Source organism: Panthera pardus, unplaced genomic scaffold (assembly GCF_024362965.1).
Source record: "Panthera pardus isolate Hobbes unplaced genomic scaffold, ASM2436296v1 HiC_scaffold_1, whole genome shotgun sequence".
Classification (NCBI taxonomy): domain Eukaryota; kingdom Metazoa; phylum Chordata; class Mammalia; order Carnivora; family Felidae; genus Panthera; species Panthera pardus.
Genome location: NW_026526654.1, coordinates 64,097,755 through 64,120,537, shown reverse-complemented (window position 1 = coordinate 64,120,537; position 22,783 = coordinate 64,097,755). Strand labels below are relative to the sequence as shown.

At 40.9% G+C, this 22,783-nt stretch overlaps 2 protein-coding genes across 12 annotated transcripts in view; one reads left to right on the top strand and one right to left on the bottom strand.

Annotated features, from left to right (window-relative positions):
- Window positions 1–22,783, top strand: part of ENOX1 (ecto-NOX disulfide-thiol exchanger 1) — a 572,287-nt gene that overhangs the window by 238,207 nt on the left and 311,297 nt on the right. The window lies entirely within an intron of this gene.
- Window positions 6,084–6,523, bottom strand: LOC128776097 (prefoldin subunit 4-like). Its single transcript, XM_053899219.1, has one exon. The coding sequence runs from the start codon at window positions 6,521–6,523 to the stop codon at window positions 6,119–6,121; it is 405 nt and encodes a 134-aa protein (XP_053755194.1). The 3' UTR covers window positions 6,084–6,118.

Sequence of the window (22,783 nt, the reverse complement as noted above, 5' to 3'; positions counted from 1 at the left end):
ATTACTGGTACAAATTTTGGCTCCTGTGGAGATGAACTGGCTAATCTCAATGGTATCCAATGATATTAGTTAATGTAATTTCTTCCTAAAAGGAAGTAACAGTGTTTTGCCATTAACTAGGTTTAAAGAAATGTAGTCATTACATTACGACTCTAATAATTTCAGATCCTAAATTATGCTAATTTGATTTTAATCATTTAGCAAGCTTCTGTTTATTCCTAAAGGTTTAAAAATAGCCAAATATACTTTAATGTAGGCAGTTCTGTTTAATGTGATCGTCCCTGTAACTGTACTCTTAACTTTCAGTCATTCTCAATGTGGTTTATTCCACATACAATTCAGGGCTAATATGGAAAGATAACGGTTTTCAGATTCTGGCGTTGCATTATATCTACACAGGACGGATTTCTGCTGGTTGGCATGCAGCTACAACCATTTGCTAAGCCATACAATTTTCATTTCTTAGCATCACTTGTATGACGAGCTCTAGACGAGGGCACTTTAACACAGGTAGACTCTGCAGGGTCACTCCCAGGTGGCTTCCTATCAGAAGTGATAAGTAAGAAATAATTGAATGGCAGCACCTTTCCTTTGTTCAGCTTTAGTTCTTTTGGAGAAATTTTACTCTTTCTGTCTATCACAGAGTAAATCCCCCAGACATCTTGTCTACTCTGATTACGTACTTTAGTTCTTAACAATATCTATGTCAAGCTTGTTACCTCCATTGAAACAGATGATTTATGAAAGCTGATGGGTATTGTTTGTGATACTGTGAACACAGGATACTTTGTTTAGTTATTTCCTGCCCGCTCCAAGGTAGCCTTTGCTCACATGCCACTTGAAATATTAGATAAATATTAAAACATAACACGCACACAGGAGAGTCACCCTAGCTTTAATAATTGATTCAGAGGGATCCTGAGTCAGAGGCATTGTTGGCATCTAAACTCAGAGTGTTCCAGGTTGGACAACTTAGTGCGACAGCCACATTAATGGTTAAGTTAGGGGCACCAGGATGGCTCAGCTGGTTAAGCGTCTGACTCTTGATTGCATCTCAGCTCATGATCTCATGGTTCCTGGGATCGAGCCCCGCATAATAGTGTGGAAACTGCTTGGGATTTTTCTCTCTCCCTCTCTCTGCATTCCCCTCTCCATTCACACACGTGTGTGCATGCTCTCTCTCTCTCTCTCTCCCCAAATAAATAAATGAACTTTAAAAAAAAAGATATTTTCTCTAAGTTGAAGATAGACTTTGTGTTTTGAGATTAAATGGCTTGGCAGACTTCTAGCACAATGAAAGAAAAATAACATATAGCTAGGTGCATCTTGATGAAATTTCAGAACTCCTAGGATAAGGAAAAAATTTCTGTTTGAAAAAAAAAACAAATGACCTAAGAAAGAGAATTATGTTAGCAGACTCATACCAATTTTGGAATTTCATATTAAAATAACAATGAAGAAAGTTTTATCCAAGAGAATGGTAATGTCATTGTTGGTGAATATGGGAAATAGATACTCTCATGTATGTACTTTAAGTGAAATTATACTAATTTAGTGCAGTCCTTTTGGAAGATAGTTTAGCAGCATATATTACTGTTTAAAATACACATTCCATTTGATCCAGCAGTTCTAGGTTATCTATAGGAAGACAGTAGGCCTATGTATAGGATGGGCTTGTACTAGGGTATACACTGTACAAGAGGTAGGACTGGACAGAGACAGGGCAATGAATGTGACCTCATCATTATGTCATCATCTTCTGTACCACTTGCATGACTGGAATAATTTTGTTAAGTGCCCAAGAATTAAGGAGAGTGGCTCCTGAAATGTGTCAGAGGCTACATCAAAAAAAAAAAAAAAAAAAAAAAAAAAGGAGATTAAGCCTGATCTGTTTTGCTAGGAAAGAAATTCATATGATCAGCAGAGTAAAGGTTGAGTTGAATCTTCCTTCTCCAAATTCAGGTGAATCAAAACACTCCGCTTTGAGTTGAAATCAAGCTTAGAAAGTTTCAACCCCAAAGGAAGCCCTTTTGGAAAATTATGACAGAACGAAAATTGGATTATAATGGAAGTCTATCTACTCTATAATTTTATGGTTTTCCAAACAGTGTATCATCTCACTTTGCATTGTGTTTACCTAATTAGATGTTTGAAATATGGAAAACAATATTTAGAAGAAAGCAGAGACATAGACATTATGAGGTTCAAATAGAATAAACAGAAAAGATAAATTCAGGTGTCTTTATATTTTAATCATACAAATAATAATCCTGGTGTAGAAAGTTACCTGGCTCTCTTATTGCTTTCTATCACTCAGATTCTTTATCACATACGTAATGTCAGTTTTTTTCTTCTTGCAAAAGGCATCAGGCTACATTCAGTAACAAGATGAAACAAAAAATATGTTATTCCTAGATTTCTTCTCAGCTGGGCTGAAATTACCTATGTAATAAGGTCTGCTTGCATAAAAGGATTTAGAGATGGGAGTCCCAAAATCAAGATTAAAAAATACCAAGCAACTTCTCCTTTCCTTAAGTAGCATACAGTAGAATTTTTAGAGGGGGAAAAAGTCCATAACTGGGGGCTTATGGGGAGAAATATGGAATTGAGTGTAAATAGTTTCATGGTCATGAAGTGACAAGAGTTGCCTCTGGCATTGTGACATCATGACTGTGAAGCACACAGCAGGAAGTCTGGCACATAATACCCAACAAATCCTGGCTAATAGGATTTAAATTATTAATTAATTTCAGCAACTTCTATTGAATGTCTGTATGTGTCCATCCAGCACTGTGTGTAACACTCAGGTGTGGGTCTTTGGGAGGCAAAGGGAGCCAAGGTTGAGGGAGGCTGTCTTGCTGTGCCATTTTCCAAGGGCAAATAACTATTCCACACAAAGAAATAAAGTAAGCTGTGCTATGACTGGACAATTTGCGCCATAAGACTTTGAACTGGTACCTGTGGACCGTGGTACCTTTAATCTGGTGTAAACAGGGAGGTGGAAAGAAATTGTATATTAATATAAATTTCTTTCAGCCTATAAAAGAACTTTAAATCCAAAATGTTCTGCTAACCACACTGCTTTTCTTCTTTTTCTTGGCCTTCTAGTTCAAAGAACATTAAAATCTTATGTTTTCTCAATATTTTAGAAAACTATGCCTTTCTATTATTACAGAGCATGAAAAGCTCATTTAAAAACTTTTGTGCTTTTTAAAATTTTTCATCCTCATTTTTTAAAGACAGAATAAAGAATGAAAATAATGGGTAAGAAACAAAGGCTTTCAAGTGCAAGATGTAGAGGTTTTAATTAAAGGATGATGAAAAAGTGACTAGTCCTCCAAATCTTTAATAAAGCTAGTTAATTCTCCACTAATGCTGTAGGAATTATGCTCTAGTGAGCTGGGACATTTTATTCATAATCAGGCAACATTATGTGCTTTTAATTAACAGTTGTACTTTCATTTGTTGGCCACTATTGAACGAAAAGCGATACCAAATAGTATCCTGCATCGTTTTGTAATCATCCTCAGAAAGCCTACATAGACAGCCTTGTTTGCTAAGACTTGCACGGGTCAAACCGAGGCACCATCTCTCTTCTCTAGGAGTAGACCCTCCAAAATAAATAATGGACAGGTTAAGAGGACACCAGCCAACTCAAGGAGTTAAAAATATACAGTATTTAGCAACCCCCTGAATGAGAGAAAGTAATTTATAAATCATACATCTATCATAAAGGATTAATACCCAGAATATACAAAGAACTCCTACAGCTCAACAGCAACAGTAAGAAACAAACAACCCAAAACTTCAAAAATGGGTGAAGGACTTGAATAGACCTTTCTCCGGAAAAGACATACCAATGGCCAACAGGTATGTGAAAGATGCTCAATATCACTATTCATGAGAGAAATGCAAATCAAAACCAAATGAACTACATCCTCACCCCCCTTAGGATGACTCCTATCCAAAAAACAGAAAATGACAAGTATTGGTGAGGATGGGGAGGAATTGGAACACTTGTTCACTGCTGGTAGGAATACAAAATGATGCAGCTGCTATGGAAAACAGCATGGCAGATGCTCAAAAAAAGTAAAAATAGAATTACCATATGATCCAGCAATTCTACTTCTGGGTATGTGTCCAAAAGAATTTAAAGCAGGGTCTCAAAGAGATATTTGTACACTCATTTTCACAGCAGCATTATTCAAAATAGCCAAAAGGCAGAAGCAACCCAGTTGTCCAGTTGATGGGCAAATGGGTAAACAAAACGTGGTATATACATACAAATGCGGTATCATTCAGCCTTAAAAAGGAAGGAAGTTCTGACACCAAGCTACATGCTACAACGCGGATGAACCTCGAGGACATTATGCTAAGTGAAATGAGCCAGTCACAAAAAAGACAAATACTGTATGATTCCACCTGTATGAGATACCTAGATAGTCGACTTCACAGAAACAGAAGGTACAATAGTGGTTTCCAGGGACTAGAGGTGGGAGAAATGGGGAGTTGTTCTCTAATAGGTACAAAGTTTTAGTTTTGCAAAATGAGAAGAGTGTTGGAGATAGAGGATGGTGATGGTTGTACAACCATGTGAATGTATCTAATGCCCCTGAACTGTACACTCGAAAATGGTTAAGACAGTAAATTTTATGTGTATTTTACCGCAATTAAATTTTTTAAATATGTCAATGTACGTTGACATTAAGTGTAGAAGGGTAGTTGATGAAATGAGGGCTTTAAGAACAAAATCAAATTTTTCGCTTTCTTTCCTTTCTAATATTGATCAGACGCCTTCTAAGAGTCTGTATTATTCTTAACACTGGGGATACTGGGTTAAAAACACAGTTACAGTTCAGAACTCGTGTGGCTGAATATCTCAGGAGAACAGAACCAGATAGTAAACATATCAACAAAAGTGTATATAATTGAATTTCAGGTGGTAATATTATGGAAAAAAAAATAAATCAGGGTAAAGATAGAGCAATGGAAGCACCATTTTTTAAATTTTTAAAAATGTTTTATTTATGTTTGAGAGAGAGAGAGCACGCACACACACACAAGTAGGGTAGGGGCAGAGAGGGGGACAGAGGATCTGAAGTGGGATCTATGCTGACAGCAACAAGGCCGATGCGGGGCTCGAGCTCACAAACCGTGAGATCATGCATGACCTAAGCTGAAGTTGGACGCTCAACCTACTGAACCACCCAGGCGCCCCTGGAAGGACTGTTTTAAATAGGGTGGTTAGGTAAGACCTCTATGAAGAGATGACATTCAAACAGAAATCTGAATGGAAGGAACGATTGTATCCATGCAGATATGTGTGTGTGGGGGGGGTAGTATTCCAGGTAGAGGACCCACCATGGACAAACTGGAATGTGCTTGATGTGCCTGAACAGCAAGCAATCCAGGAAGCTGGAGCAGAGTGAGCTGAGCACGGGGGAAGAAAAGTGGCCATTCTTTCATGGCTGTGACAGGACTCAGGCTGAATAGGACGTGAGGAGAGCAGAAGTGTCAGGAACGAATCCAAGGATTTGACCTCAACACCTAGGTGAACGGTGGAATCTTCTGTCCACCAAGATGGGGACACTGAGTGAAATACATGTCAAGGGTGGGGAACAAGAGGTTGGAGCCTGATTGTTCAGCAAGAGCCCTAGACAAATGTGCTCGTCAATGAAAGCAGCCAGAGAATGTGAGCAGTTTGGCAGGTGATGAGTTTGAAGTATCCCTGTGAGGACTGTAGGGATAGGAACAGAAACCTGATCACAGTTGGATTTGTGACAAGACAAGGAGTTAGAAAGAAGGCTTGCAGTTAACTAAAGGGGTCTGAAGGTCGGGACAGCCTTTTTTTGTTGTTGCTTAACCAATTTTAATAACATGACATAAAGCCCCTACACTTGATAGAATAGTTATGCAAAATACATAGATGAATACTCTCTTCTGTTAAAAACATAAAATAAATAAGCAAGACAGGTGAAAATAGGCAAGTTTCCATTCAATAAATGAAAATTTTAAAAAAAGAAAGTTTTGCTTTCCATGTCATTTGAAGAAGGGAAATTGTCATTTTAAATGATATTCAAGTTTATTAAACACATTTTTAAAAAGTATTATAAAATGTTTAACTGTCATCAGCTTCGAGGTTGATGTTGTTCCCGAATTTTGCATAGAACTGAACTTTCAAATCTGCTAACGCCCCCTGAATTGATTCCACTCTGGCTTCTAGGGGATCAATTTCTTCTTGCAAATTTTTCTTTGCTTCTTCTAACATTTCCTGTGTTTCTTCTTGAGAATGGCTAATGAAAACATCACCAATTTGATAGGGTATCGTTAAGCAATCATCATCCACAAGCATGATGTCCTTATAAGCATCTCCTAAGTTTTGGAGTTGTTTCTTTTTTACTCCTATTTCCTCTTTCAGCTCTGTGATTCTACTTGTATTCCGTGCCAATTTGTTTATCTTTTGTTGATCTTCAAAAGTAACATTGACAACTTCTGCAGCCGTCTTCTTCATGGCGGCCGCCATCTTGGCTTTTTGTGTTTGTTTTTGTCTGAAAATGTCATTTTTACTTAAAGCACAAAAATTAAGACATAACATATACATTTATACATGAAGAAAGAAAACACCAGAAAGTTTACAAAACGATCTGAGTGTCTCAGATAGTTTCTAGAGATTTATACTGTGGCTGTGGCCATGGAGGATGGAAAGTAAGAGACAGATTCCATAGGTCCTATGAAGAAAGAAAGGAGACGGTTTACTTGGTTAGAACCTCTGCCTTAAGAACAGTAATGGATTTTTTTTTAAGTTAAGGGTAGTATCTTCTGATTGTGCTGATGATAGTCACACCAGGGACATTGGTTGATGACTGGTGCTTGATGGTTAGATTTACCTTCTCTGGAGCCAGAATGATCCCTCAAAGATCAAATCATTCTGTTATCATCTACTGTGGGGGACCTCAGAGGCTACTGGTATCTGAGAGGGGATGCTGAAGGGACAGGGTGCCTGGTCACGTCTATCAGGGCAACTCTGCATTTATCTAAAGATGATGCTTCATTGAAAGATATTGCTTGAGGAGCGCCTGGGTGGCTCAGTCAGTTGAGCGACTGACTTCGGCTTAGGTCATGATCTCACGGTTTGTGAGTTCGAGCCCCATGTCAGGCTCTGTGCTGACAGCTCACGGTCTGGAGCCTGTTTTGGATTCTGTGTCTCCCTCTCTCTCTGCCTCTCCCCTACTCATGCTCTGTCTCTGTCTCAGAAATATATAAACATTAAATTTTTTCTTAAAAAGATATTGCTTGAAAATAGTTTAGCTTCTAAAAGGGGGTTAAAAAGTCACCAGTCTTGTTCACAACCCCTGTTCATAGGATGAGAATACAGACTGTGAAAAAATGAGTGATTTGACTTCTTCAGATACTCTCTTCATTCTTGTCCTTCTTGCTCTTGTTTTTTTCCTGTTCTCATTTCCACTTTTACAGCTGCTGCAGATTCTCAAAGGAATTCTATCCTTGTAATATTACCACCAGACTCTGCAGTGATTAGGACAGATATTATCAACCACCATTTGAAAAATAAGAACCTGGGTTTCCTTAGAATTAGACCCCATTCCTGAGAACTGCACCCAGGGTGGGGCCAAGGAACTTGGGCTTGTAATATGTACCTCAGATGGCTCTGTTTCAGGGAGTCCTGAGGCCACATTATGAGAATAACCAAACTCAATTCTTTGGTGAAGGAATAAACCTAGCAGTGGGTGGAGTTACTGAACTTTGTGGATAGAAGACAGAGATCAAAATGACTCACCTGAGGATGCCCCATAACTATGATGTGTTTAAGACCCAAATTCTATGTTCTTTTCATAAAACAATTGCTTTCCAAATTCAGGTCCACAGAACAGTGACTTTCCGTACTGGCTTTTTCCTGTGATCCTTAAGAAATGAGGACAATGTGGGGTAGTGTTGTGCTTTATCAAGAATCTCCATTTGGGGTGCCTGGGTGGCTCAGTCAGTTAAGCATCCGACTTCAGGTCAGATCATGATCTCACAGTTCCTGGGTTTGAGCCCTGTGTTGGGCTCTGTGCTGACAACACGGGACCCGGAACCTGCCTTGGATTCTGTGTCTCCCTCTCTCCTTGCCCCTCCCCCGCTTGTACTCTGCCCCTCTCTCTCTCTCTCAAAAATAAATAATAAACATTAAAAAAAAAGAATCTCCATTTATTTTGAGATTCTGTCCTTCCAAAAGTCTTTTGTATTAATATATCTCTTCTTAAAAATTTTTTTCAATGTGTACATAAAATATCCCTTCTCTTATGACATGATGGTAATCGTATATAGTTTTTTGTTTTTTTTTTTTTTACTGGCATGAAATCCACAAATCTGGATACCTATGCACTAAAGTCCAGTGTGCCTACCTGAACAGAAAGCGTGAGACCAACAGTGGAACAGTGCCCTTCAAGCCCCCATGCCCTGTCCCCTCATACGTCACACTGAGAGGTATATGGCAATGAGCAGCAATCTCTAGACCCATCTTGACATCCACGGTTGTGCTCAAATACTCTGGTCTCCAGATCGTCAGACACTTAGGATTTGATGCCGCTGATGATTCCATACAGTCAGTCTCTGTGCTCTCTCTCGTAAATACTTCAGTGCCACATCAGCTTTCAAACTTACGTTATCATTTGGGGGCGGCAGGCCTCTTTGCGTTTGTAGCATTTATTTTTTTTTTCTCATATTCAACAAGCATGGTGTGACTTTCACTGTCAGCCCCAGTGGCTAAGGCCTTGAGGACACAGTCCCAGACTCAGGGAGCTCCTAGCCTAGTAGAGGAGTTAGGCTTACAAAGGAACCCTTACAATGCAGTATAAATGCGGTAGGGGAAAGTGTATGTTTTCAGCCTTTCTACTCAAACTCCTGTTCACGTTTGCTCCAAACAATGGCTTTTTAGGGCAAAGTACCTTCTGGTGCGGGCCGGACCTACAGGTCACAGGTGTACTTAGCCCCCCCTTGGTAACCTGCAGAGTCTGCTTAGGGCTTCCCTGTTCATTCGTCCTTCCTTTTCAGGGGGCCGGGGCATGAGAGTGCCTTCTAGGGCTCAGGAACAAAGCCCTCCTCCGGCACCAAAGAATTTAATTTGTGTTCAAGCTGTATAGGGCTAAGAGAAACTTTCCAGCCTCCCTCGTGGGGGTGAGGAGAATCGCAGGTGTCCTGGGGAAGAGAAGTTGGGCACAGTCGCCCCCACCCCCAAGTGGGAATGGGAGCACTGGCCCCAGGTTAGTTGTTAAGCAAACTGAGATGAGCCTCTGGCACAGTCTCTGGACGATCGGACTGCTTCTCTACAAAGTTGGTACAGTCCTCCACACTGTGCCTCATCTCGTCGGGTTAGGAGGCAAATATGCCTCCTAGGGGTGGATATCACGTTGTTCTAAAATCGATGGCAAATGTCTCATTTTTCAATTGCTCATGTCGGTAAAACATTAGAGTTTATCAGCTTGTGTCTTTCAACATGGAATTTCGTTGTTCTCTTAGAGAAAAAAAGCCTGTTTCCAGACAGTGTACCTCTACTAGTCAGTGTGCTTCCTGCAAAAGGTCGAGACAAAAGTCAGCTCCAAAGGAAAGAGTGGACCAGAGCATGCTATTCTGGGGTTTGCTTCGAAAATAGTGACATGTTCTCATGTTTCCCTTTGCTAAGGAAAAATGTCTCTGGCAAAGTGTATATGCATGGCCAAATTCCTAGAAGTTTATACACAAGAGTTTCCTTCCCTCCTGTCCTCCTCTCTCTCTCCTTCCTTCCCTCCTTCCCATTCAGCGAGCTATTGTTTCTATAGCTGGATATCAATGAGGGGCGACAGAGTGAAGGAGTGGGTTCTTCTGAAGGAGACCCACCTTCTCTCTGCGTCTGCCAGCCTGGGTAATTCCAGACAGCCAAATCATCTGAGTAGTTATGTTTTTCTACAGTGAGACACTTGACATCAAATTCTGTTTTTAGAAGCAGCATCGGATAGGTATAATTTAAAGCCTTATGGCAAATCTCTACATCCCTCTTTTGCTTCCTCTCTAGCACCATCCACCAAGCATTGGCTTCCGTTCTCGTGAACAAGGACATGAGAGTTTTTGGACTCACAGTGGGGTGTGAGTCCTAATTCCAGCACATGCTAGCTCTGTGTCCTTGGGCAATCTAGCCTCACTTCCTTCATCTGTTAAAAGGAAGGTAGTCAAACCTATCACAGGGTTGTAGAAAATAAATAAGGTAACCAGTAAGCTGGTTTTCCCTCCCTTTCCCTTCCCTGGTAGGATTGTAAGTGAGAGAAAGGGAGTGACTGCATTCTTTCTAAGGTGTGGCTAATAGGTTCAGCCTTTATATTTTAACTCTCTGAATTTATATCACGTGTTATTTTTTTTTGTTTGTTTTTTTGTTTTAAGTAGGGAAGATCTGTTGAATTTAGAAATGATGCGAAAACCCTCTGCAGATAGATAATAAAGGGGAGAAAATGTAGGTTTCCGAATTGGAGAAAGTCGTTTAATTTTGACTCAAGTTCAGATATTGTGATGGTATCTTATAACGTGTCTATGAAAAGAAATATAGTAGTTTAGAATTCTTATACTAGATCTTTAAAACTAAATCTCTAGGGGCACCTGGGTGGCTCAGTCAGTTGAGCATCCGACTTCGGCTCAGGTCATGATCTCGCGGTTTGTGGGTTTGAGCCCCATGTCAGGCTCCGTGCTGACAGCTCAGAGCCTGCTTTCGATTCTGTGTCTCCCTCTCTGCCCCTCCCCAACTTGTGCTCTGTCTCACTCTGTCTCTCAAAAATAAATAAAATGTTAAGAAAAGAATTTAAAAAAAACAAACAAACAAAAAAAACTAAATCTCTAAAGAATGGGTATATGCAGTTACACACAGTTGGAGATGATCTTTGGGAAAGCATGAAACTCTGCCATGTTATATGTGTTATATGTTACATATATGTTATAGCTGTGCCCTTCACCTTTACATGTGGCCCATTGTCATTGTTCATCTTCTAAGGTGTTTGCTAAAGCAGTTGGCCATTTGGGGCTCCTGTGTGGTGATTCTCACAACTCTACTTTCGCCAGGTCAGATTTTTCCTTTGGTATCCAATACAAAAATGCCACACTGAAGAGTTTTCACAGCTTAAAATATTTATTAGCTGTCTTAGCTTAATAAATTGTTGGATGTTTGTTTGTTTGTTTGTTTTGTTTTGATCCTGATGTCTGAAGAAGAAGAGAGTTCCTGAAAGGATTGCCTTTAAAGAGTGACAGTTGGTGCCCTGGGTAAACCTGCTGTTTTGATTACTTGGTTCCTGACACAGAGCCTGCTTCGTCCCTGCCTTTCCTTTGAACCTGACCCTGGCCTCTTCCTGCCCACAGAGCATCCTGCTTGCTGTCATTTCTTTGACCTAAAAAGCCCCATGAAAGGCAAGATGATGTCTTACAATTTTAGGCCCCACCCAGCTAGTTTCTTACACATAGCAGATAAGTCAGTATTTGTTAGAAATTATTTTAGTCTGCGTAAGCTGCTGTAACACAAATACCATAACATTGGCTGGCTTATGAACAACCTCACAGTTCTGGAGGCTGGACAGCCCAAGATCAAGGCACTGGCAGATTCTGTGTGTAGTGAGGGCCCATTCTCTATTGTCTTTTCACTGTAACCTCACATGGCAGAGGAGCAGTGGATCTTCCTTTGGTGAGGGCACTAATCTCACTCATGAGAGCCTTGCCTTTCGTGACCCAGTCACCTCGCAGAGGCCCCACCTCTTAATACCATCACATTGAGCATCAGGTTTCAACTTAACAAATTTTGGAGAGGCACAAACATTCAGACCATAACAGGGGTATCATAGAACTTTTAAGAACTTAAATAAACTGTAATTGTGAAATTCTGTAGACAAAACAAAACAAAAAACAACTGCCTTTTACTTTAGGTGACTTGCTAGTAAGATAATTGGAACATTAAGATACCGTGTATGTGCAGGGTGACCATTGTATTTAAAGGAATATAAAAAATAACCAGAGGCAATACCAGTGAAGAACCTTCCAGCGAAGGTTGCTGGGGAGTGGCTCTAGAAGTTGCTTCTGACCTACTACAGGAGAATTAGTAAAAGGTGGGTATTGTCCAGGGTCATTGTGATGAAATCAGATCACTAAGCTAAGGGAGCAGTCAGCAATTAGGCACCGTCACATTTCTAAACTAGACTTCGTTTATTTGTTCAATTATTTAGTGAACTTTTTAAAAAAGCATTTACCATGGGCTAAGGGCTCTGCAGGGTTTTGAGAACACAAAGATGAATTAGGTCCCTGTTCATTCAGGAAGCTCATAGCCCAGTGGGGAGGCAGACACATTAGTAGGCACTCAAAAAGGCAGTGCAAACGTTCGGGGATGGCGATATTGTGCATATCATTGGGGACCTAGGAGGAATACTGGATCCATTCCTCTAGTCTAAGTCAAGGGCATGGAGAGAAAAGGTGGCTTGTATAGAAGACAAGGGCATTGAGTATGAGTGTGGGACTGCCAAGTGGATGGGTTATGGCACAAGTCAGATCATATGGGGTGAAGGATTCCTTGGACTTCCTGTCCTTGGTTCTGTTTCCTTTTGCTGACTACCTACCTCCTCTCCCTAAGGCCTGCTCCAAGGATCTGCTTTGTGGTCTGGGGTCTCCCGGTCCTTGTTTTCCTAGGCCCAGTTTGTCTGGCTGCCAGCCAAGTGCCCAGTGTAGGCTTTCTGCCAGGTGCAGTGGGAAAATGGAGATGAATTTATAATGGTCTCAGAGCTCGATGGTGGTAGATCCTGGAGAGTGTGTGCAAACAGGTATTGGGAGCAGCTAGAGCTGAGGCAAGTACAGAGACAGGAGATGGGAAGAAATGGCCAAAGTGGTGGCCAATCAGGCTGTACAGATAGGTTGAAGTTTTGTTCTTAGGCCAGAGACTCTGTTCCTTATTAGTAGGCAGGTAAGCCTTTTTTTTAATTGGCATATGATTAATGAAGTGCTGTAGGCTAATGGGTTAGAGGTGATATATAGGATAGGTGGTTAGATTGGGAGAAGCACACACATGTGTTAAGTAATGTTGCCTAATTTATTTTACTCTGTCACTTGTCTTCGTATGCATTAGTAGGCATCATGGGGTGCCTGGGTGGCTCAGTAGGTTGAGCGTCCCACTGGATTTTGGTTCAGGTAATTATCTCATGGTTTGTGAGATCAAGACCCCGTGTTGGGCTCTGCTGAAACAGTATGAAGCCTGCTTGGGATTCTCTCTCTCTCTCTCTCTCTCTCTCTCTCTCTCTTTCTCTCTCTTTGCTCCTCCGCACCCCTCTCAAAATAAATAAGTAAACTTAAAAAAAAAATGCATCTCAGTTGTCCAGACAATACCTTTTAGGGAAACTTTAACACAAAGGTTCCTAACTAATAGGAATCACACGGTTATTTGCATATATGGAACTGGGACCCAGATTTTTGTGTTCTCCACCCATGTTCTCTTCAGACCCCTGGTCATTCATATTCGGTGGAAAGGAAATAAGATTTGGTACAGATTCTTTTTTTTTAATTTTTTTTAATGTTTTATTTTTGAGAGAGAGACAGTATGAGCGGGGGAGGAGCAGAGAGAGAGGGAGACACACAGAATCTGGAGAAGGTTCCAGTCTCTGAGCTGTCCGCACAGAGCCTGACATGGGGCTCAAACCCACGAACTGTAAGATCATGACCTGAGCCAAAATCAGACGCTTAACTGACTGAGCCACCCAGGCGCCCCTGATTTAGCACAGATTCTTGACTTCAGTAAGGGGGAGTTTTTCCATGTACTACCTAGAATAAGTAATCTCAATCTTTAATAAAAAAGATGTTAAAATGAATATTTCATTTGATTATGTTTTCTGTAATTTACTTTTAAGTTCTTGAGTGTGGAAACTGTAGGGTGTGTGTATCACATGTGAATTAATCTGTATCTCAGAGATAGCAAACTAATATCTGCAGCACCTAATTGAGAATATTCAGTACAGGGTGTTTAATATTTGAAAGATTAATGAGATGATTACCATAAGTGCTTCAGTGATCTTTGTTTCGGATCAGCAAGGGGTATTCAGAATTGTTATTTCCCACAATGGTGGAAATGAATGGGGTTCAGGATTTGTGGATTCTATACCATTGTGTGAGCAAGATGTTAAAAATCTAGGTAGCCAAGTATTGGGAACCCTTTTAGAGATAACAAAAACTGAAATAACGGAGGAGAACTTCTCAGGGAGCTGGTTGCATAACTGTTTTTTGTGCTTGCTCACTAATATGTGCAGAATGTGTGTTGGTGTGTGTGGGAGAATTGGGTACCAAGGTCATGGGAGAGAAGACCTCCAGGTCTCACCTACTAGAAGGAATCTAATATCAGTGAGTGATCAGATTAGCTTAGATCAGTTCTCACAATGCATTTCCTGAGAAGGAACTGAATGAAAGGAGGGGATGGGCATTTAAAGAAGAGGAAAACTTATTCATATGATTGATGAGTTCTCCTTGGTGAGGAATGCATTCTTTCCATTGGTTTTATTTGGAGATGCTCTCTCCAATCACGCATAAGCCTTCCTGGCTTGTCCCATAGGATCCAGTTTGAAGGGAAATAATACTGCATTCATTGACCAGCGGGCACAGCAGAGATAATTGGCCCAAACCTACATCCATGGCAGGGGGCACGCACTCCTGAATTTTTGGTCAAAACATTGACCGGACCTTATTTCATAAAATACGGGTTTCATAGAACTGCATGTTTCACATGAAGCTTGTAGGGCATTTACCTTAAATCACCAGGCCAGAAGCTTCCTAAACCTATTTTCCACCATGAAATATAATTGTGAGGTGCGCCGTAGTCTGCTTTATCTGAAGCACGTTGTTTACTTTTGCGGCGTAATCTGAGCACTCCATCACTGAATTAACATAATGGGTTTAGCCTGCTTTGCTCTCAGGGTATTGTTTAGAAGGAAAAATTAATATGGTCTGTTTCTACTAATCACAAATCCCGTTTTGCATTTTTTTGATATACTTTCTTTGATGCGAGGGAAAAAGTCGAAATCTCTTTTAAAGGCAGAAAAATGTCAGTGAGTCTGTTTAGCATGTACACAATCTAAAGAATGTAAGCTACACAAGATGAGGAGGTTAATATTCCATGTTTGGGGCTGCTTTGCTTATTTGAGGAATTTAATTATAACTCCAGTGGCTTTCTGGGCATGTAAGAAATTCTTACCCTGAGACTATAGAACATTTTGCAACTCTCCTGTTTGATTTCCTAGGCCACTTAGAGACAAGTTAGATAAAAACACCAGCTAGACTTTTCTCGATTGCAGGAGCTGAAGAACCAAAGTCTCGCAGCTTCCCCATTGTTCTTTATGTTCTTCTTGTGTGAGAGAATTTTGTTTTCTCCAGATGGCTTCGGCGGTCATTGCAGAGCAGGGAAACTTGATCCTTCTTCAGTAGCCAGGAGAGCAGAGCTCTCAAAATTTCTCGCTTCTGCCAGCTGGAGAGGAAAGGACTGAACTCACAAGCCAAGCTTCACTTCCCCCATCTGCTTACACATGTATAGCACCAAAGCCAACACCCTTTAATGTGTGCACCTCCCTTTATGCATCAGGAGTGTCCCTGGAAACCTGTGTCTAATTCACATTTTCATAGATCAATAGAAGATTTCCCAGTGACTTAAATTATAATTTCAGAGCATTTTATCTGAAATTTGGATGGCTCTCCAGTTGGCAGTGGCTTTCACTTTCTGCCCTCCAGACTTTCTGTCCAGAAATTAATGATATGTAAATGAACACAGGGGTTTGGAAACCTTTGGTAAATTCTATTACAAAGCAAATAACCATTCCTTGCTTTGAATGCAACCTTTCATTTATGCTGCAAGCATCTATAGAGCTCCTTCTCGCACTAGACACCTGGAGCAGAAGATAAATAAGTCCCAGTGTGTGTCCTCAGGGGCTCTACAGTCTCCTGTGGAAGGGAGGAGCAGATCTGTGGGTGTAGCTCAGTGTAATTAGCGCCATGAGGCCAGTGAGCTCTGGGCCCTGGGAACGGAGAAGAGGGGAACCTACCTCATGCTGGACACCCAGAAATGGCCTCTAGGTTTGCCAGATGAGGCGGGATTAGCCATGTGCAGGAGGGGCGGTGGGCATGTTGGCAGAGAGAGCAGAGCACGTGAAGACACAGGGATACGGAGCAGGAGGGCGTCTTCAAGGAACTGTAAGCTGGTGCATAAAGCTCAGATCTAAGGGGCCTGCGGGTGTTCTCCCAGTGCTTCTCACGACAATCCCAAACCTGTGTTGGAAGCTGCAGGTCTGTGTTGGAAGCACAGTGTGGTAGTTGACACATGGGCTCAAGCCAGACAGCCTAAGGTCGCATCTTGGGACCCTTGAGGCAAGAACCTCTAGCGTCTCTGTGCCTAAGTTTCTTCATTTATAACATAAGTATCATAATATTATCTAGCACGTAAGGTTGTGGTGAGAATTTAATCATCAATCAATAGGGCCTTACAGGTAGCAAATGCTACATAAGTGTTTGTTAAGTGAAACATGTGAGGGGCGCCTGGGTGGCTCAGTCAGTTAAGTATCCCACTCTTGATTTTGGCTCGGGTCATGATCTCATGGTTCGTGGGATCGAGCCCCGATGTTGGACTCCACACTGATAGCACAGAACCTGCTTGGGATTCTCTCTCCCCCCCCCCCTCAAATAAATAAATAAACTTAAAAAAAAAACTGTGAAACCAGGAGGGCCAGAGCTGCGACTTGTTCGTAAAAGATATTCAAGTGATGGATAAGAAAAAAACCCCAGGAGTGTTCCTAATGAAAAACTAAGCCTCCAAAGTTTAGAGATAGAAGAAAAGACTTAGATTAGCAGTTTTCTGAGTCTCCTGTGAATAGGAAACACCTAGGGAGCTTATTAAAATGCGGATTCTTGGACCCACCTTCCAAGAGTCTAATTCATGGCTCTTGGCTGAGATTCAGGAATACGCATTTTTAAAATTACCCATAGCGATTTTCATGCAGCCGGTCCCAGAATCTTTTTGAGGCATCTCCTGAGCCGTGGCCCTTTTAGGGCATGTGATTCACCGGGACGAAGAAGACCCTGTGTTCCGCTATTCCACTCCTGGTTGTATGGCCTTGGACAAGTCAATGAATGCTCTGAGCCTCTATTTCTTTGAGAATAATATCATTGCACTGCTGTGAGGATGACATAAGACGTGTATCTACACCACTTGTTAAGTCATCTTATTACTGGCACTGAGGGTGCCTCAACTCACATCAGGGCAGACGGGAAGTCTGCTCTCCAGGTTATTTTAACGATTAGGGAGGGATGTGGCCAAACCTGGACCTCTGGCCACTTTCCTCCGTGGAAACCACCTGTTTCTTCCGTGGCGTCTTGATTGATTATCCAGCTAATAGTCTGGTGCTCAGACATAGGTAAGGAGAGTTTACTGCTTCATGAAATAAACAGTCCCAGTTATTAGACGGCTGTGGTTGTAAGAAAGTTCTACAGATTAAGCCCAAAGGAGCCCGCTGGTAGATTTTGCTATATCATTGTAGACAACCGGGAGTGGAGGGGTTAATTAGAAAAAGCCATTCGGCTCCAGTGGGGCCAGAACCCAGAACTCGGGTGGGGAGAGCTCAAGGAGGGTTGGCTGGCGGAGGGGGCTGGTGCCACGTCAGGCATTGATCCCTCCCAGCTGTTGAAGTTAATACTCTCAACCGATGGCGTTTGGCCACGGCTACAAGTTCATGTGCCAAAATGAAAAGAAAAGAGGATTTAAAAAACAAAAGGATAGGAGAGACATTTCCTAATTTATTAAGATAAAGATGTGTTTGGTACTAGATATAAACATTTTCGTGAAATATAGTTGCTTCTCGTTTGGGAATTTAGCAGGTACCTAGTGGGACTCACCATCGTGAAACAAAGTATTTAAGACTAAAAACAAACAGACCCTCAATTGGAAATTAGGATATGTAACACTGGTTTGAATCACAGTTCATTCTACTTGAATTTTAAAAGAATCCAGTATGAAAAAGAGCTGAAATCCAAAATGGCCTCTTTGTCTTCAGAGGTGAGTATGAAGTGGATGTTGTTGCCCTGTCTTAACCCACAAGGATAAAAGCTAAGTGTGACTACTCCCCTCACTGCCTGGTGAGATATAGATGCACACACAGATGTGCGTATAAGTGTGTGTGAATATAAACAAGCATTGCAAGGGGGCCTGGGTGGCTCAGTCGGTTGAGCATCCGACTTCAGCTCAGGTCATGATCTCGCGCTCCGTGAGTTCGAGCCCCACGTCGGGCTCTGTGCTGACGGCTCAGAGCCTGGAGCCCGCTTCAGATTCTGTGTCTCCCCCTGTCTCTGCCCCTCCCCTGCTCATGCTCTGTCTCTCTCTGTCTCAAAGATAAATTAAAACATTAAAAAAAAACTTTTAAAAATAAACAAGCATTGCATCAATCTATGAATTTCATAGTTAACGATTTTGATGTTTTCTATGAAAGCATTTCATTGTTTATGTAATCAACTAATGGAAAGTTATGGTGTTGAAATCTTTATTTCTCTTTGAAACCTCTTGTCTCTCAAACTGTGATCAACAGCTGTGGGAGAACTTTTACTTGAAGGTAAAGGAGTACCGGTGATGCTCCCCCTTTTTAATTTTTTGACATTCAAAGTATTCTTTAGTTTTGCATTATTTTTCCTCATTAAGTAAGTTTCAAAAAGGAAATGTAACTCACAGGCGGAGATGCAGCCCCAGTGCTTAACCTGTCGTGTAAAAAGCTCTCCAGACTTCCCTGGTGGGTAGGTGGAGAGTTGCTTGTGTTTAGTTATGGACAGTTCACAGGGTTGCAAGGAGAGGTTCATGTTAAGAATACTAGAATAATGCTGGCATTGTTTATTGCTATTTCAGGGTATATCATTAGAGCCCTGTCCGGTATTTATTAAAATGATAAACTGTCAGAGAAAAGGGATCGAAGGCAAAGGATGAATCTTAGCAAAACAGGAAGAGTCCCAACCTGTGCCCGTCTCTCTGGTCTTATTTCTTGCCGCCTCTTTCCATGTTCTCTGTGTGCCAGCCTTTCCTTCTGTGAGTTTTTTGAATGTCTTGCTCTTTTTTTTTTTTCCTGTTGGATCGTTTAATCGTGCTGTTCCTTCTGACCCCTAACTCTCTTCATTGTTTTCTGACTCAGTACCACTTACTCTTAAGACCTCAGGATAAATGCTCTTTCTTTCAGAAGTTTCTTTATAACCTTTCTCTCCACTGCCCATCTAGCAGGCTGTTCTTTCTTTATCCTACACTGAGCACAAAGTGGATCTTTCCAGCTACACTATAAACTCCATGGGGGCAGGGAATCTCTCTTGTTTGCCATTGTTTCTCTGAGTGCTTGACGCATCTTAGATACTTGACTAATTAATACTTTTAGAAAGATGGTTAGACGGGTGAATGGTTAGACGGATGGATGCATGGATGGGTGGATGGATGGAAGAATATACATGCTCGTAAAGAAGGACAGACGCTGGCCTCCTGAATCAGGATCTGACCAATTGCAATCTGAGCCAAGAAATGTATGCTTCTTAGGTTCTCAATAATGAATACATGTTGATTGACTGATTGATTTGACTGTCATGCAGAAATGCAAGTGATAGGCAGCCAGGAAAATATGAACATCAAAACATGAAAGCTGATAATATCTCAGTAATTTCCTTGGCCAAAATTGGGGGAAAAAACGCATTGGTTTTGGAAGCTCTTTAAAAATGTATTCTAACGTTTAATTTTTTTTTTTTTGTAAATGATCTTCTTTATTATATAGTATGTTAGACATCTCTAGAATAGTGCTGGCAAGTCTTTCAGTCAATTATATGCTCATTGGCAAAGTGTTTCACAATATTTTGGTAAACTTTGGAGCTGTGTGCCATTCAGCAGCACACATGACATTTCCATGTCAGTATGCTGCTTTTTTATTGCATTTTGTTCACTCATCACTCGAGTGCTTCTTGCCAGCTTTTGTTCTCAGGATGAAATAGGTTTGAATTTTTGGATGGAAATATGCAAGATGGTACAGGAACCTCACAGTGTTGTGTAATTAGAAGTATATAGTATAGTCAGAAGGAAAGCAAGTTAGAAGTAGCTTTTCTGGGCTCTGTTACCCTGGGAGGATTTTTGTTTTTGTGTAACTGATCGTGTGTAAGGGTTTAAAACTCAGCAGCCATTTGTAGACCTACTAGTTATAGAAAAACCCAACCCCTGGTTCTCGAAGACCATAAATGAAAAATAAATCAGTAACAGCTCATGTACATTATATATACATACATAAATATGTATATACACACAGAGAGAGACACACGCTAGTAAGCTTTACACTGGGGTGATGGCATGATCACCTCTGGAAAGGAAATTTGGGGCGATGTCCTCTTGGATCTCTTAGAACAAACCTGAGAGATTATGGAAGTCTGAAGCAACAGCTGCCGTTGACAGTTTTTCCCCTATAAGGAGATGAAATGATGCAGACCAATGGTCTAACATTTCCCAAAGCACTAGAAAAGAACAAACAAGAATCAGTGAGATGGCATATTGCTTTATGCTTTATTTTGGGAATTTTAGAACTTCTCTGGTGAACTACTCCCCCCACCCCACCCCCAACCCCCAGGAGAACCCCTTGACCTAATTTAGAAGTTGTAACTGAAGGGTCTTGCTCGGAGCACAGAGTATGGTTCAGAAATGGCGTGTTATTTTGTTTTGGGCTTTTCCTTTTAAATACTCGAGAAAAGTTCGGGTCCATCTGATAGGTTTACACTGAGGCGAACTGGCATCTGGATTTCAATACTAATGGAACAAAGAGTCAATATAAATATAACTTCACAAGCTCTATCATGTGTACAATAATAATAAACTAAGCTCTTCTGAATGAAATCGGTATCTGAAAATGGGTTAGCTCACCGACGCTAAGAATGTTTCTAAAGCAAATCTCAATCAAAACGAAAACTGTTTTATGTTTAAAGAAGCTTGTCATGTCCAGGTCACATGAAGAGGACTCATGAAAGTGAAAACGCATTGAAAACCCCGTGAAGAGTGGATGGAGACCCTGAAGCTGCCTCTCTGATTAAAAGCCTCAGCTAATATCCATATTTCCCCCGAACATATAACTTACTGAGCTGTAGCTCCTTGGGGCTCTTTAGGGAGCTAGATATGTAGAGGAACAGTGCATCCTGCTGAAACTCAGAGAAATTCAAGGATACAAAATTTATCCTTAAACTTGTACGGCATTAAGGATGCTGTTTATCCTTAAACTTGTACAGCATTAAGCAGTTTAAAACAAATCAGCGTGTGGACCTTACTGAACTTCCTGCTCTGTGGGAACAGTAACATCAGCCCTAGCAGCACTCTTAGAACTTTCTGTACGCCAGGCCTTGTTTCCAGTGAGTTACATACAGTAGCCCATTTAATTCTCACAACGGCCCTATTAGTTAGACACCGTTATCTCCTGGTTTACAGATGAGCAAACTAAGCATGGAGTTTAAGTAACTTGCTCAAGGTCATTCAGCCAATAAGTGAGTCGCAGAGGCGGCATTTGGTTTTCACCCTGAATACTGTGCTGTTCTCCCTGTCACCTGTAGCTGAGTCTAATTACATAGCCTAGTATTAGGATCCGAAACACAGGGAATGGCTATTAGAGCTCTTAGGAGCCAGCCCCAACAAGGAAGTAGATTATGCTGAGTAACAGCAACGATAACTAACGTCTTAACACGTTTTAGACTTTGCAAAGCACTTTTCATCTGTCCTTGTCCCTTTGCTTTTTATGATAAAATTATGAGGTGGCTATTCATTTAAAAATTGTACAGAATACCTACTCTATGTGAGATACTCTTCTAGATTATGAAATGTAGTAGCAAATGACACAACATCTTTGCTGTCGTGGCACCTCACCTAAAAGGATTACATAGTAATTATAAAAGTAACGACTGCTGCTACGGGTGAAATACATCAGAAACAACAGAGCAGACTGGCAGGGTAGGAAAATCTCGTCCTTTCCTGTTTCTGGAAGGCTTATGAAAGCTCACATGACGTGATCTGAAGGCTCCTTAAGCTCTTATTTCATTCACAGCAAGGCAGTCTTATCACATTTATAGATTATTTACTTTTTTATTGTTATTCTATTACAAAAACATTATGGAGACTTCCCTCTTCTAGTTATATCTCTATATATGTACAGATAAATTCTTTCCATAATGAATTCCAACAGAGATCTGAAGTCTATTACTACTTGGGGACTTTTCTGAGACCTAATTTTTGCTAAAAAGGAGTATTTAGATATAGGACTGTCCAACTCTGAGAATTTACATCTGGAAAGTTAGCAACGGCTGGAAAATTCTCATTCAGGAAGGGAGGATAGAAGCCCATATTTTTTTTTTTTCTTTAGGAAAAGCAAGCCAGCATTCATTTTTAACGCTCCTACAAGATGGGAAGTATTTAAAGTCGGCTGTTGAATTTCAGATGTTTGCCTATATCGAATGACATTGGAAAAACTCTTTATTTGAAATGTTTAAACATGGAGCAAAGGAAATTTGAAGATGAATGAGAATACCATCCACAGACTCTACAATCTTTCTTATTTTGACATTTGTCTCTTTTTAAAATTTCTGACTTCACTTTTACTTTTTTTCAAATCTATATCACACAGTAGTTGTCATATCCAGAAAACTCAAATTCATGCCCTATCAGGTACATCCCTAATTTTAGGCGCCATAAATTCTGTGGTGTCAGAGTATGCCTAAAGTCATTTGAGCT

Coding starts and splice junctions, on each gene's coding strand:
- LOC128776097 (XM_053899219.1), bottom strand. CDS start 6,523: ATGGCGGCCGCCATGAAGAAGACGGCTGCAGAAGTTGTCAATGTTACT.